At 49.4% G+C, this 15,786-nt stretch overlaps 1 protein-coding gene across 2 annotated transcripts in view; it reads left to right on the top strand.

Moving 5' to 3' along the window:
- The window catches only part of ATP2A2 (ATPase sarcoplasmic/endoplasmic reticulum Ca2+ transporting 2), a gene marked incomplete at both ends in the record, with an annotated part of 39,945 nt that overhangs the window by 9,294 nt on the left and 14,865 nt on the right, over positions 1-15,786 (top strand). The window contains 3 exons of one of the 2 annotated variants that reach the window (XM_080717302.1): positions 655-759; positions 2,209-2,347; positions 13,827-13,907. In XM_080717302.1, the coding sequence (XP_080573428.1) occupies positions 655-759; positions 2,209-2,347; positions 13,827-13,907 (325 nt within the window). The remainder of the gene's footprint in view (positions 1-654; positions 760-2,208; positions 2,348-13,826; positions 13,908-15,786) is intronic. The other variant, XM_080717303.1, reaches the window with a different exon arrangement.

The raw sequence follows: 15,786 nt of genomic DNA, 5'->3' as shown, positions 1-15,786 counted from the left end.
TTCTTGGCCATTGCTTGGAAGAGGAGCAGCGGCAGCTGTGCGGCTGCATCTGTCAACGCTTATAACTTACTGGCCTCAGGCCTGGCCCTGGCACCAGGGTGGCCCCCTGCAAGCTCGCCACTGCACGTCCGCGTCCGTGTTCGCTAGCTGCCGTGTATATTCTGAAGAAATACAATTTTAGTCCCTGATTTCACTGAGGTAAAGTTAATGTCAGCCGGGCATGGCGACACGTTTGTCGTCCCAGCATTTGGGAGGCAGAGACTTGGAGGATCACAGTTCGCGGGCAGCCTCAGTTACTCTTTAGTGAGGCCCTTCGCAACTTGGTAAGACTGTTTCAAACTTTAAAAGGACTAAAAAATAGGGCTAGGGGGGTAGCTCGGAGGTAGAATGCCCCCTGGGTTCCATCCCCAGACCGTAAAAAAAAAATGGATGGAATTTAATTTCTCCCAAAAAGATATTTTACTTGAGTTGTCAAAGCGCTACACCAACAAGTAAACGGTCTCCTACGGGTGTTGTTAAGCTGTGTAGGTAGTCTCCTGAGACTCATCAGGAACGCGGCGCCATCGTTGGTTTCGAGAGTGCGGGACTGCTGCCATGATCTCTGGTGGCGGTGAGCCTCAGGGCGCTGCCCTCATGCCTGCCCATTCCCTTTAGGTTCTGGCTTGGTTCGAAGAGGGTGAGGAGACGATCACCGCCTTCGTGGAGCCCTTCGTGATTCTGCTCATATTAGTGGCCAACGCCATCGTGGGTGTGTGGCAGGTACGCGAGCTCCTGCAGTGCGAGCCGTACTGTATGGAAGTGGTTCTAACTTGCACTCGTCTTTTTCCTTTTCCTGGTATACTGAATAAAAACGTCTGTTCCAGGAGGATGACAGGTTTGCAGCCAGCCTCAGCAACTTAGCAAGACCTTGTTTCCCCGGTGTAGCCTGGAGGTGGGAAGCCCCTGGGTTTTATTCTCAGAGACGCGCACGCGTACGCACATACGCACAGTCTGTTCAAGACTACAAGTACTTTTTTCTTTTTTAACTAAATTCTAGACCACTCGTGCATATATATTTTGCTGTTAATATTCCTCATCTTAGAGCCGGGCGTGGTGGGCACGCTCGTCATCCCAGCATTCGGGAGGCTGAGACCTGGAGGATCGCGGTTCGCGGACAGCCTCAGCTACTTAGTGAGACCCTCTGCAACTCAGTGAGACCCCATTTCAAAAATAAAGAATAAAAACTAGGGCTAGGGTGTAGCTTGGAGGTAGAATGCCCCTGGGTTCCGTCCTCAGACCCGCAAAAAAAAAAAGTGATGATCATAGATTACAGGCACACGCCTGTGATCCCAGTACTGAGGCTGAGAAAGGAGCAGCACAGGTTCAAGGCCAGCCCCAGTGATTTAGGAAAGCTGTTTCGAAATACAAAGGGCTGGGGGGGTCAATCGCCAGTATCCCTGCACGCGCGCGCACACACACACACACACACACACACACACACACCCGCAGTAAAAAGGTGAGTGTTACGGGAATAGGCTGGGGAGCTCGTTTCACAGAGGGGTGGGGTTAACAAAAAGCTGCCGAGTTCTGTTTTGTTCTATTTTGCGGGCCCTGGGAGTTGAGCCCAGGGGTTTGGGCCTCTGCATCCGAACGCTCCATTTGATAGTTGGAATTGAGTGCGGTGGGAGTGCTTAATTTAGGTCACTTTGTGTGTGTAGTACTGGGGATGGAACCCAAGGGCATTCTTACCTCCTGGCTGCACCCCCAGCCCCCCCTTTTTTTTTCTTTATTTTGAAACAGGGTCTCACGGAGTTCCAAGGGGCCTCACTAAGTAGCTGAGGCTCGTCACAAACTGGGATCCTCCTGTCTCAGCCTCCCAAATGCTGGGGTGACAAGCGTGCACCACCATGCCTGGCCTTTTTGTGTGAGTGGGGGGGGGTGCTGGGGATGGAACCGAGGGGCATTCTACCTCTGAGCTACCAGCCCGGCTCTTTTTTATTTTTTATTTTGAAATGGTCTCACTAAGTTGCTGAGGCTAGCCTTGAACTTGCCGTGTCCTTCTCAGCCTACCCAATACTAGGATTAGAGGCCTGTGCCCACACGCCCAGTGTATCGTCTCCGCTCTTTCTCCCTCTAGATGAGAAGCCTGGCATTTCTCATTTCTGCCCTAGGTAGTTGGCGGGGGCAGGCAGGTGCCCCTGTGCCTAACTTCTGTAATCCTTTGCGTAGGAGAGGAACGCCGAGAACGCCATCGAAGCCCTCAAGGAGTACGAGCCCGAGATGGGCAAAGTGTACCGCCAGGACAGAAAGAGCGTGCAGCGGGTCAGAGCCAAGGACATAGTGCCCGGCGACATCGTGGAAATCGCTGGTGAGCGCATTCGTCTCTTTTCTTTTTTAGATTGTATTTCTGAATGTAGTACTTCTCTCGAGGTTCCTATGTGTATTTAAAATTACTACTTTTAAGCCAGGCATGGTGACACATGCTGTAAACCAGCCTCTGAGGAGGCAGAGGCAGGAGGATGGTAAGTTTGAGGCCTGCCCAGACAACCTCAGAGGGCTGGAGTGTAGCTCAGTGCTCGTGTTTATCTTGCGTGAGCCAGGCCCTGAGTCAGTCCCTAGTAACGGGAAAGGCAGGGAAAGGGGTACAGCAAGGGTTAGACAGGGCGCCATTCTAATAGTCAAGGGCCCTTTCATCCCAGTGCTTGGGCGGCTGGGGCGGGAGGATCACAGGTCTCAGACAAATCAGAGGGCGAGAGGAGAGTCAGGACCCCCAAGTTTAGTTACGGGGTGGTTAAAGTGACCTGCCAAGACGGGAAAGTCTGGTGAGAAGATAATGGTCCAGAGGAAGGAGAAACGCGGGCCTGAGGTTGAGGGAAAGGAGGCTGGTGTTGAACGTCTCCAAAGGGCTGCGCCGGGGGAAGCCTGCTTCCTCTGGATCGCTCACCATTGCCGCTCTGGAGATGAACTGAGCTCACTGCTTCTCTAAGTGTTCTGTAGACCCAGGGTGCTGAAATAGCCCAACCAGCATAAAATGCTTAATTTAGCCGGGTGAAGTGGTACACGCTTGTAATCCCAGTACTTGGGAGGCTGAGACAGGAGGATCGCAGGTGTGAAGTCAGCCTTAGCTACATAGTGAGCCTCTCCACAACTTAGACTGTTTCCAAATAAAAAGTAACACAGGACTGGAGGTGTGGCTTGGAGGTAGAATGCCTCTGGGTTCAATCTCTAGTATCTTTTTTTAAAAAAAAGAAAGCTTAAATTTGGGGGTGGGTACTAGAGATTGTATTGAAGGGCATTCTACCTTTGAGCTACCTACCCCTGGCCTGTATTTATTTTGAAACAGGGTCTCACTAAGTTGCCCGGGCTGAGTGTAAACTTCGAACCCTCCCGCCTGAGCCTCGGGAGTGCTGGGGTATCAGTGTGACCCCCACAGCGCCTCCGAGTGGCCTCCTAGCGAGCCTGTCACTGATGGTGTGCCCGGGCCCTCCGCCCCTCCCCATTGCCCTTGGAAGGGACGGCTCGTCCTTGGGCCTGGCAGGCCTCCTGTGCGGCCTGCTCCTGAGGGTCCCTCCTGGCCAGTTCATCTGGGCTCCACCCACAGGCGTCTTCAGTTCCACCAAGCTTTCCTCACCTCTTCTGGAAGGTCAGGCAAAGGTTATACGGGTTATTAATTCGCTCAGCGCCTGGATCTCGCAGAGCTCTGACTGTGCCCTGATCTAGTTGGCTTTTCTGTGCAGTATGTAATTCTGTTCTTTACATTGTAGTTTATATGTTGCATATCAAAGTTTAGGAAGGACACTAATAGCTGATCCATGGTGTATGTGATCAGAGACTTCGAGTTTTCTGATGTTTTTTATTTTTTTTTGTATTGTAAAATGTCTTTTACCATTTTATCTGTTATGTGGTGCTGGGGAACAAACCCAGGGCCTCATGCATGCGAGCTAAGTTAATGAGAGTTTCACTACTTGCTGAGGTTTTCTTCCAACTTGCAATCCTCCTGTCTCAGCCTCCCATGTACTGGGATTACAAGCATGTGCCACCATGCCCAGCTTTCCTGTCTTAATATTTAAAAAAAAATTAGAGCCAGGTTTGGTGCACACCTGTAATCCCAGTACTTAGGAGGTGAGACTGAAGGATCACAGGTTCCAGGACAGCCGCAGCAACCTAGTGAGACCCAGTTTTATTTTTATTTATTTATTTATTTTTATTTATTTATTTATTTTTTGGTGGTACTGGGGGTAGAACCCAGAAGCTATCTACCTCTTGGTTATACTCCCAGACCTTTTTTATATTTTCTTTGGAAACAGGGTCTCACTAAGTTGCTGAGAGCCTCACTAAGTAGCTGAGGCTGGCTTCGAACCTGCGCGATCCTCCTGTCTCAGCCTCCCGAGTGCGGGGATTACAAGTGTGCGCCACCACGCCCGGCTGTGAGATCCAGTTTTAAAACAAAAAATGAAAAGGGCTGGGAGTGTAGCTCAGAGGTGGTATGTTCCTGCATTCACTCCCCAGTACCTCCACATACACACATAAAAATTAATATTTGAGAATTAAGTTTAATAGTGAGTGTGAAGCCTTTAGCTCTCATCTAGGTGAAGGCAGTGCACACACACATCACGCCACCCCCTTTCACCTGGTTAATGGGATCATGTCGACCTTCATGCTAGTTATGTTGAAAGTTCTCTCCTAATGACTGGGACACGAAATCACAAGTTGTGCGTAAAGCCAGCCATGGTGGTCACACCTGTAATCCCAGTATGTGGGAAGCTAGGACAGGAGAATGCAGGTTCAAGGCTAGCCTCAGCAGCTTAGCAAGACTGTCAGTAACCTAGCATGACCCTGTTTTAAAAAAAAAAAAAACAGCCGGGCATGGTGGCGCACTCTTGTAACCCCAGCATTTGGGAGGCTGAGACCGGAGGATCGTGGTTCGCGGACAGCCTCAGCTACTTAGTGAGGCCCTCTGCAACTCAGTGAGACCTGGTTTCAAAATAAAGAATAAAAAATAGGGCAGGGGGTGTAGCTTAGAGGTTGAATGCCCCTGGGTTTCACCCCCATACCCGCAAAAAAAAAAAAGCTGGCTGTAGCTGTGTCTCAGAAGTTGAATGCCCCTGGGTTCCTGGGTGCAGTTCCCCAGTACTACAAAACAACCACGACACTGCTATTGGATAGAGCTGGGTGTGGTGGTGCGCTCTGTGGAGGATTGCAGATTTTTTTTGGTGGTACCAGGGATGGAGCCCAGGAGCATTCTACTTCTGAGCTACACTCCTAGCCCTATTTATTATTATTTAATTTGAATCAGTCACTAAGTTGTAGAGGGCCTCATTAAATTACTGAGGCTAGCCGAGAACCTGTGATCCTTCCTGTCCCAGCCTCCCAAGTCTTGGGATTACAAGTGTGTGCCACCACGCCTGGCTTTTTTTTTTTTAAACATGGTCTCTGCCGGGTGTGGTGGCACACGTTTGGGAGGCGGAGACAGGAGGATCACTTAGGTTCGAGGCCAGCTGTGCTGGTTTAAGAGACCCTGTTTCCAAATAAAAATATAAAAAACAGGTCTGGGAGTGTAGCCCGGAGGTAGAAGGGCTTCCAGGAATCCTAGTAACACACACACACACACACACACACACACACACACACACACACTAAACATGGTCTAACTAAGTTTAGTCTCACTACTGATGAGGCTGTCTTCTAACCTGTGATCCTCTTGTCTCACCCTCCGAGGTACTTGAATTCTGTTGAACTTTTTAAAGGCTAGGCTGAGCCAGGCGTGGTGGTGCACACTTGTAATCCCAGCATTTGGGAGGCTGAGACCTGGAGGATCATGGTTCGAGGACAGCCTCAGCTACTTAGTGAGGCCCTCTGCAACTCAGTGAGACCGGGTTTCAAAATAAAGAATAAGAAGTAGGGCAGGGGGTGGAGCTTGGAGGTCAAATGCCCCTGGGTTCCATCCCCAGATCCACAAAAGAAAATAAAAAATAAAGCCTAGGCTGGGCCAAGTGTTTTTTGGTGGTGCTGGGAATGGAACCCAGAGACTTTCTACCTCTGGGCTACACTCCCAGACCTATTTTCTATTTTTATTTGGAAACAGGGTCTCACTAAGTTGCAGAGGGCCTCACTAAGTAGCTGAGGCTGGCTTTGAACCTGTGTGACCGTATGTCTCAGCCTCCCACATACTGGGATTATAAGCGCGTGTTACAGATGCTTATGTGAATCTTAGAAGTATCTAGAACACAGGAGAAAAAAAAAATCAACTTGAGCCGGGCGCAGTGGTGTGCGCTTATAATCCCAGCATTCGGGAGGCTGAGACCAGAGGATAGTGGTTCACGGGCAGCCTCAGCTACTTAGTGAGGCCCTCTGCAACTTAAGTGAGACCCTGTTTTAAAATAAAGAATAAAAAATAGGGCAGGGGATACATAGCTCAGAGGTCAAATGCCTCTGGGTTCAATCTCCAGACCTGCTAAAAATTTTTAAAAAATCAACTTGACAGGTAGAAATATGGGAATAGTAGTCCATGTATGCATCTTCTGAACCCACAGTTATTTTGCATTACCTTAATGCCAGGAAAATAGTTATTTAGACAGATGAAACCCAAAAGTAGTAAAACTGTATAATCTTAGAAGAAGTGAGTAGCAGTGTTTTAAGGCTTCTGCATTATAAAATGAATCAAGCTATGATAGCCAGAAAAGAAGTCTAGATTTTAGAATTTTGAGGATTTTAGTGTGTACACTGGTGTCACTCACTTTTCAAGGACACTGTTTCCAGGATTGTTTTAAACAAACCTGATGTATCTTGGTAACCGGGGTTGACGAGCAGCACAAGGACATAAGTATCCTCAGCCGGCACCGGGTCTGTGTTCTACACCCAGTGTCTGCGGCAAAAACTCCACTGGCCGGGCGCGGTGGCGCGCGCTTGGGAGGCGGAGACAGGAGGATCGCACAGGTTCGAAGCCAGCCACGCTGGCGTAAGAGACGCTGTTGAGAACAACAACAAAAGTATAAGATAGGTCTGGGAGTGTAGCCTGGAGGTAGAAGGGCGTCCAGGAACCCAGTACCACAAAAAAAAAAAACCTCAACTGCATGCGTGTTACTAGGGATTGAACTGAGCCATTCTATCTTCAAGCTATATTCCCGATCTTGTTTTATTTTTTCTGACTATTTGCTGAGAGTCTTGTTACTTGGTGAGGCTTTTTTTTTTTTTTTTTTCTTTCAGTACTGGGGATAGAACCCAGGAGCATTTTACCTCCAACCTATACCCCCAGCCCTATTTTTTATTCTTTATTTTGAAACAGGGTCTCACTGAGTAGCCGAGGCTGGTCAAGAACTGCAATCCTTTTGTCTCGGCCTTCCAAATGCTGGGATTGTACGCATGTGCCAGCAAGCTGGGCTGAGGGCTGTTTTAAAAGGCCAGGCAAGCCCTGTGTAAGTAATATTATAATCAGAGACTTTGGGAGCTGAGAGGAGGATTTCAGGTTCAAGGCTAGCCTCAGCAACCTAACTGGGTTTTTTTTTGTTTTGTTTTGTTTTTTTCAGTACTGGGGATTGAACCCAGGGGCATTCTACCTCTCAGTTACATCCCCAGCCCTATTTTCACTGGTGTGTGTGTGTGTGTGTGTGTGTGTGTGTGTGTTCCTGGAGATGGAATCCAGGGGCTTTTCTACCTCCAGGCTATACTCCCAGACCTATTTTATACCTTATTTGGTATAAGTTACTGAGAGCCTCACTAAGTAGCTGAGGCTGGCTTTGAACCTGTGTGATCCTCCTGTCTCAGCCTCCCAAGCACTGGGATTACAAGCGTGCGCCACCACGCCCGGCTCACTCTTTATTTTGAAACAGGGACTCACTAAGTAGCTGAGGATGGCTTCGAACCTGTGATCCTCCTGTTTCAGCCTCCCAAGTACTGGAATTAGAAGCGGACAACAACACACCTGGCCACATAGTTGATTATTTTGGAATCAGTATTTAGAAGGTGGGGATTATAATACATACCTCAGTATATTTTAAATACGCCATTAAAATAAGAGAACTGAAGATTGCGCTGGGAAGGCCTGCAATGGTGCACGCCAAGGGGTTTGGCAGTTGTGTTTGGACTCAAGGTCAGGACTTTTGTGTTTTGTCTGAATGTCCTGCCAGAGTAGACGTTCCTTGTGCAGTGGCAGAACCTCGTAGGCCTTACGTGTGCGAGGGAAAAGAGAGCCGGGCATAACGGCACATGCTTGTAATTCTAGTAGTACTTGGGAGGCTGAGGCAGGAAGATTACAGGTTGAAGACAGCCTCAGCAAGTAGTGAGACTCTCGTCAATCAACGAGACCCTGTTTCCAAATAAAAATAAAAGCCGGGCATGGTGGCGCACGCTTGTAATCCCAGGAGGATCTGGGTTTGCAGACAGCCTCAGCTACTTAAGTGAGGCCCTGTTTCAAAATGAAGAATAAAAAATCAGGCTAAGGATGTAGCTTAAAGATAGAGTGCCCCTGGATTTAATCCCCGGTACTGCAAAAAGAGAGAAGCTCCTTCCTGCTGTGCCCTTCTTTACTGGGCCAGCAGAAAGAGGGAATAGCGCACGGCGATTGGCGAGTGGCTCCGCCTAGCCGGCTGAGCGTCCTTCGTGAGACTGCTTTCACAGGGCGGGCTGCGTTGCGTTGGGGAAGGCGTGTGAAGCGAGGTGTCCATCGGGCTGTGAGGATGCTGGACAGGACAGGTTTCAAAGAGCTGTGTGGGGCCAGACCTGGTGTGTGCTTTTAATTCCAGGACTGGAGAGGCTGAGACAGGAGGATCACAGTTCCAGGCCAGCCTTGACAATTAGCGAGGTGCTCTGCATCCTGAGACTGCTTCCAAGTAAATAATAAAACCGGCTGAGGGTTTAGTTCAGTGCCTCTGGGTTCAACCCTGTGCCACACAAACACACAGAAGCTGTGTGGGGGCACATGCCTGTGTAACTCCAGTACTTCATCTGAGACAGGAGGATTGTAGGTTAAAGCCAGCCTCAGCAATTTAGCAAGACTCTGTTTTCAATTAAAAAAAAATTAAATAGGGCTGGTGATGTAGCTCAAATGTAGAATGGGTTCCATCCCCAGCTCCACAATAAATAGTAGTAAATTGAGTCAACATAAAAGGTAGTGTGGGTTCCGTCTTGTAGTCTTTCCCTAATGGGAGTGAGTAACAGGTAGCTGAAGGTGGCCGCCTCCCAGGGGCCGGAGGCCAGCCTCTTCTAGCCCAGAACTGCTGTCCTGGCACACGAGCATTGCGCATAGTAGGCATTCAGGTGGCTGGTGTGGTACTGGGGCTTGAGCAAAGGGCGGTTCTACCTCTGAACAGCACTCCAACCCTGAGTCTCACTGAGTTGCTTAGGCTAGCCTTGGACCCGTGCTTTTCCTGACTCAGCCCTCCAAGTACTGGGACTACAGGTGTGCATCACCATGCCTGGCCACGACAGGCTGTTTGAGACAAACTCTTCATAGAATCTGTGACCCTGCAGCTGTGGGGTTTTCCTTATATTTTTTAGTGATTTTTGGATAACCTTAAAATATGTGGATTCTAGCCGGGCGTGGTGGCGCCCGCTTGTCATCCCAGCATTTGAGAGGCTGAGACCTGGAGGATCGCGGTTCGCGAACAGCCTCAGCTACTTAGTGAGGCCCTCTGCAACTCAGTGAGACCCTGTTTCAAAATAAAGAATAAAAAATAGGGCTGGGGGTATACTTGGAGGTAGAATGCCCCTGGGTTCCATCCCCAGTACCGCCAAAAAAAAAAGAATATGTGGATTCCTAGGCCTTGTTCCAATGCATGGCCATGCATCTTGAAAAGAGGATTCTGATCCGGGCGTGGGGGCGCACGCTTGTAATCCCTGCACTTGGGAGGCTGAGACAGGAGGATCGCGCAGGTTCGAAGCCAGCCGCGCTGGCTTAAGAGACCCTGTTTCTTTTTTTTTTTTTTTTTTTTTGCGGGTTTGGGGATGGAACCCTGAAGCATTCGACCTCCAAGCTACAGCCCCTGCCCTATTTTTTATTCTTTATTTTGAAACCGGGTCTCACTGAGTTGCAGAGGGCCTCACTAAGTAGCTGAGGCTGTCCTCAAACCGCGATCCTTCAGCCTCAGCCTCTCAAGTACTAGGATTACCAGCGTGTGCCACCATGCCCAGCTTGAAGTCCGTTTCGTTGACATTGGAGGCATTTATTCCTTCACACTGGGTCAGCAGTTACCCGTGTGATGCATCCTCTGCAGCAAGAAGGCGCCCTGCGTATATTTAGGCGTTGGGGAGGAAGAGCTGGCTTCTTTTAGTACCAGTATTTTCATGCAGCAGATATGGAGTGTTGGCCCGCCTCAGCCTTAACTTACTGCAGTATTGACTGCGTTACCAGGACATTTAAAAATGCGCTTTTCATTTAAATTAAATACTTGATCTTCCCCTGAAACTCAGGAAATAAATGTCAACATGGTGCTTCGGGCCCTGTTGCAGCTTGCTCTGTTGTGCTGAGGATGGAGCCCAGGGCCACCCTAGCCGGTCGCCAGCCTGGTGTCTGGAGGTTTAAAAACGGAGCTCCTGCACGTGCGAGCGGTCGCAGTGCAGAAGCGGGTGGCGTCGTGGCCTGAGGCCCTCAGCCACGCTAGACAGGCCTTGTCCTCTGTCCCCGTAGGAGTGTGACATAGATTACCAAGGACACCAGAGGAACACCTACAAATTCCAATTATAGCGTTAATACTTAGTAGAATCAGGTTAATTACAATAAGTGGGCGTGATACAGTATTTTTTTAATTGGTTTTTAAGTTTCCATCGCAGTAGGGCATTTAAGCTGTTGAAGGTCACTAAAATTAGTGTAGAATATGGCCGCTTTATCGTCTCATCATTTAGATGTGCCCCTTCAGTGTAGCGTGAACACAGCAATATTCAGAAGGGAGGAGTGAGGCCAGCTTCAGCAGCTTAGTGTCATCCTGCTTCAAAATAAAAAGGGTTAGGGGAAGCCAGGCGTGGTGGCGCATGCTTGTAATCCCCGCGCTTGGGAGGCTGACACAGGAGGATCGCGCAGGTTCGAAGCCAGCCTCAGATACTTAGTGAGGCTCTCCTCAACTTAGGGAGACCCTGTTTCCAAATAAAGTATAAAATGGGTTTGAGGTGCAGCCAGGAGGTAGAAAAGCCCCTAGGTTCCATCCCCAGGACCACAAAAATAAATAAATAAATAAATAAATAAATAAATAAAGGGGGTAGGGGAAGCTGGGCATGGTGGGTGCATGCTTGTAATCCCAGCATTCGGGAGACTGAGACAGGAAGATCGTGAGGTTTGAGGACAGCCTCAGCTACTACTTAGTGAGGCTCTTTGCAATTCAATGAGACCCTGTTTCCAAATAAAGAATAAAAAATAGGACTGGAGGTATAGCTCTGAGATAGCATGCCCATCCCATTACCGCAAAAAAAAAAAAAAAAAATGGGGAGCCGGGCTTGGGGTACACTCCTATAGTCCCAGTACGTGGGAGGCTGAGACAGGAGGACCCTAGGTTCATGTACAGCCTCAGCAACTTAGGCCCTGTTTCACAATGAAATAGAGCTGGGGAGAGCCAGCTCAGAGGTGGAGCTCCCTCGGGCTCGTCCCCACTAGAGTAGGAGATTGTGATTCATTTGGTTGTGCTGTTGCTGCCCGTTGCATAAGCCTCCGTCAGTTCCACCTGCACGCTGTGTCCCTGCAGCCAGGTGCACGGGTGATCTTTTTCTCTTGAGATCACACGTCGGCAAGCTCTTTGGTGGCCGTGTTCCCTGCTTTGGGCCGTAGGATTATTTCACACACGCAAGCAGACTTACTCTTTTTTTGGGGGGGTGTTACTGGGGTTCCTGGAAGCCCTTCTACCTCTGGGTTACACTCCCAGACCTATTTTTTATATTTTTATTTGGAAACAGGGTCTCTTAAGCCTGCATAGGTGGTTTTGAACCTGCACGATTCTCCGCTTCCCAAGCGTGGGGATTACAGGCGTGCGCCACCATGCCCGGCGCCAACCTATTCTCAGATTAAAAAGGTCTGAAGTACACTTTCTGTGTGTGTGTGGTCGTGGTGGTACTGGGGATGGAACCCAGGGGCCTTCTACCTCCGGATCACACTCTCAGACCTATTTTACATTTTACTTGGAAACAGGGTCTTTTAAGCCAGCTGAGGCTGGCTTCGAACCTGCGTGATCCTCCCAAGCTCGAGGATTACAAGCGTGCGCCACCACGCCCGGCTGAAGTATACAAGTTTTGAAATTAAATTGCAGATATAACAAGTCCAATATTTACTTCTTGGACAGGATGGCCATTTTTTGTTTTTTACTTGTCTCTATTACTTTCTGTGGTGCAGGGGATTGAACCCGGGCATTCTACCTCTGAGCTTGGGCCGCCGTGCCTGGCCCGCCTTGATCTACACGTCACAGTGACGGCTGCACCAGTGTGTAGAGCGAGCCTGGAAATGAGGGTGGTGCTTCCCGAGCCTAGTCTCCCGGGAGCTGTGCTAGGTGGGAGCCCGGCGGGGTGAGGCCTCCCTGCACTCGTTTGAACGCCCAGCGTGTCTGCGGTGTGCTCAGCAGGGCTCGAATGCTCCCGGCACGTTGGGCACTGTTCGCAGGGTGCACATGGAACGCTGAGTGCTACTGAGTACGTTTGTTGAGGAAGGGAAAGGGCTCAGATGTGGCCCTCGTAGGGCCAGGAAAGAAGGTTCAGGTGACTACAGATCTTCAGGTTATGCAAGAGGTCTGTGGATTGGCCTAGTGATTCACGTCTCAAGGCACCAGCGGTGTAAGGTGGGAAGCTCCCTCCCTCCGCGTCCCAGCCCCCCAGAGGTGCCGGTTTGTTGGCAGCTGCCGGCGGTGTTTCCTCATACCACTGGCAGCCACACGGCTGTACACAAGGGTCTCAGGAGGTTTTCACTTCAGTGTTCTCAGCCTGTCCTTTTGCTCTTAAAAATAGCCAGGCACATCGTAAACCCAGGGCTTGGGAGGCGGAAATGGAAGAGCTGCAGGTTCGCAGCCAGCCTGAGCTACGTAGTGAGGTCCTCCAGGACTGAGACCCTGATCCAAAATAAATACAGAAATAGGGCTGGGAGTGTAGCTCAGAGGTCTCTAAGTTCAATTCCCAGTACCCAAAAAACCAAGCCAAAAAAATGCTGTAAGTTGGCCAGGCGTGGTTACACACTCTTGTAATCCTGTCATTCGGGAGGGAGAAAAGAGGATCCTGGTTCGCGGACAGCCTCAGCAACTTAGGCCCTTTGCAACTCAGTGAAATCCTATTTCAAAAGATAAAAAGATGCCAGGCATGGTGGCGCACGCTTGTCATCCCAGTACTTGGGAGGCTGAGACAGATGGATCATGCAGGCTCGCAGCCAACCTCAGCAACTTAGTGAGACCCTCTTTCCGTATAAAATGTAAAATAGGTCTGGGAGTGTAGCCTGGAGGTGGAAAGCCCCTGGGTTTTGTCTCTAGTACTACCAAGAAAAGAAAAAAGAGCCACTTGTTTTCTGGCCCCAATGAAGCCATTCCCTTCTGGTGGGGTGAACTCCAGGGCCTCCTGCCCCTGCTGTACTGAGTAGGAAGCTAGGAGGATGGGCCTGGTGTCACTGTATAGCCTACCCAAAAGTGAACATCGGGCACCTGTCAAGGGGTGCGGCAGACTGTAGCGCAGTGCCCCGGGTTTTGTCGGTTAGCCTGTGTCCATCCGTAGAGGACCCTGGTGTGGTGCTGGTCCTGGGGATTGAGCCAGGAGTGCTTGTAAGGCTATCATTTGGCTTGTTCCAGTGATTTTTATGTTTTGCGCTGTCTTGTAAACGTTTGTTTCATTTGGAGACAAACTGACTTTTAGTAATGTGATTGCAAAAGTTGCTCACTTTAGCTGCCTCCCCCCAGTTGGTGACAAGGTGCCTGCTGACATAAGATTGACATCCATCAAATCCACAACGCTGCGAGTGGACCAGTCAATCCTCACTGGTGAGTGCCGCATACGGGGAAGTCGCTGGTGTTTCTGAAGATCTCTGCCACCCTGCCCTCCATGGACCCTCCCCAGCATCTGCGATGATCTCTGCCACTCTGGTTTAAAAAATTGACTTATAGCTGGGCGTGGTGGCGCACACTTGTAATCCCCGCGCTTGGGAGGCTGAGACAGGAGAGTTGCACAGGTTCAAAGCCAGCCTCCGCTACTTAGTGAGGCCTCAGCAACTTAGTGAGACCCTGTTTCCTAATAAAGTATAAAAGAGGTCTGGGAGTGTAGCCGGAGGTAGAAAGCCCTTGGGTTCCACCACACACACAAAAAGTGACTTCCTGCCTGGAGTTCGCGCCCCTCCATGTGGAATTGTTAGGATCATTTTCCCGGGTGATGTGATCTAGGCACAATCTAGGGTGGAGGTCCTTACTAACTGGAAGTGAAGTATTCAGGAGATTAGCTTAGAAACAATACAGTTAGCCTCAACTAAGGGGTAAGTGTAAGACCTAAACGCTCTCCAGATTTATCTGATTATCAGTTTTCAAAAACAACTAAAGCCCTAGATACAGTGAGTCAGTAACTTGGGCTCTTTATTGTTTCTCTGTGAATAGCTTATCTGGTAAAACTCCTTTAGCCGCAGCAAGCCGGGCCATTCCAACCACAGAGTGCTGGGGAAGTGGCTGAATTGAACACGTGAAATCCTCAGGGTGTGTCTACCAAAGAGTTGCCATTTAAAAACTCTTCAGCAGCCAGGCGTGCAGCGCACACTTCAAATCCCAGTACTTGGGAAGCGGAGACAGGATGAGCGCAGGATTGGGGACAGCCTTGGCAAGGAGCGAGGCTCATCAACCTAGCAAGACCCTGTTTCAAATTAAAAATAAAAAGTAAAGGTGAAGTGGGAGCTCAGAGGTAGAGTACCTCTGGTTCACTTCCCAGTGCCACTAAGAAGAAAAGTGAAAAATGCAACAGTAAAGATAAAGATTCTTCAGAGGGTTTGAATCTCCTCTTTTGTTAGATAATACTGTAGTTTTTAGTCTAAACGAGGAACCCTATAACAAATTAGTTTTAGTAGTTATTTCAGAAAATAAAGGTAACTGAGATTGTATTTCAAACTTACATTTCTTTCTTTGGAAATTACACTGATTAGCCGGGCGTGGTGGTGCATGCTTGTAATCCCCGCGCTTGGATTACAAGGTGGAGACAGGAGGGTCGCGCAGATTCGAAGCCAGCCGCACTGGCTTAAGAGACCTTGTTTCCAAATAAGTAAAAAAGTATAAAATAGGTCTGGGAGTGTAGCCCGGAGGTAGAAGGGCTTCCAGGAACCCCACCCAGTACCACCAGAAAGAAAGAAAGAAAGGAAGGAAGGAAGGAAGGAAGGAAAGAAAGAAAAGAAAGAAAGAAAGAAAGGCTGATTAAAATCTTGACATGCCGTGCGTGGTGGCGCACGCTTGTAATCCCCACGCTTGGGAAGCAGAGACAGGAGGATCGCGCAGGTTCGAAGCCAGCCGTGCGCGCTGGCTTAGGAGACCCTGTTTCCAAATAAAAATGTAAAAATAGGTCTGGAAGTGTAGCCCGGAGGTAGAAGGGCTTCCAGGAACCCCCCCCCCCCAAAAAAAAAATCTTGACGTACACCGGGCGTGGTGGCGCACACGTGTAATCCTAGCATTTGGGAAGCTGAGACAGGAGGATCGCAGTCAGTCTCGGCTATGTAGTGAGGCCCTCTGCAACTCAGTGAGACCCTGTTTCAAAATAAAGAACAAAAATAGGCCAGGGATGTAGCTCGGAGGTCAAATGCCTCTGGGTTCCATCCCCAGACCTGCAAAACACACACACACACACACACACACACACACACACACACACACACACACCCTTGACATTCTTTGC

The sequence above is a fragment of the Muscardinus avellanarius genome (assembly GCF_963383645.1).
Source record: "Muscardinus avellanarius genome assembly, chromosome: 21".
Taxonomy (NCBI): Eukaryota; Metazoa; Chordata; class Mammalia; order Rodentia; family Gliridae; genus Muscardinus; species Muscardinus avellanarius.
The sequence above is the reverse complement of the archived record's forward strand: the minus strand, read 5'-3'. Positions and strand labels throughout refer to the sequence as shown.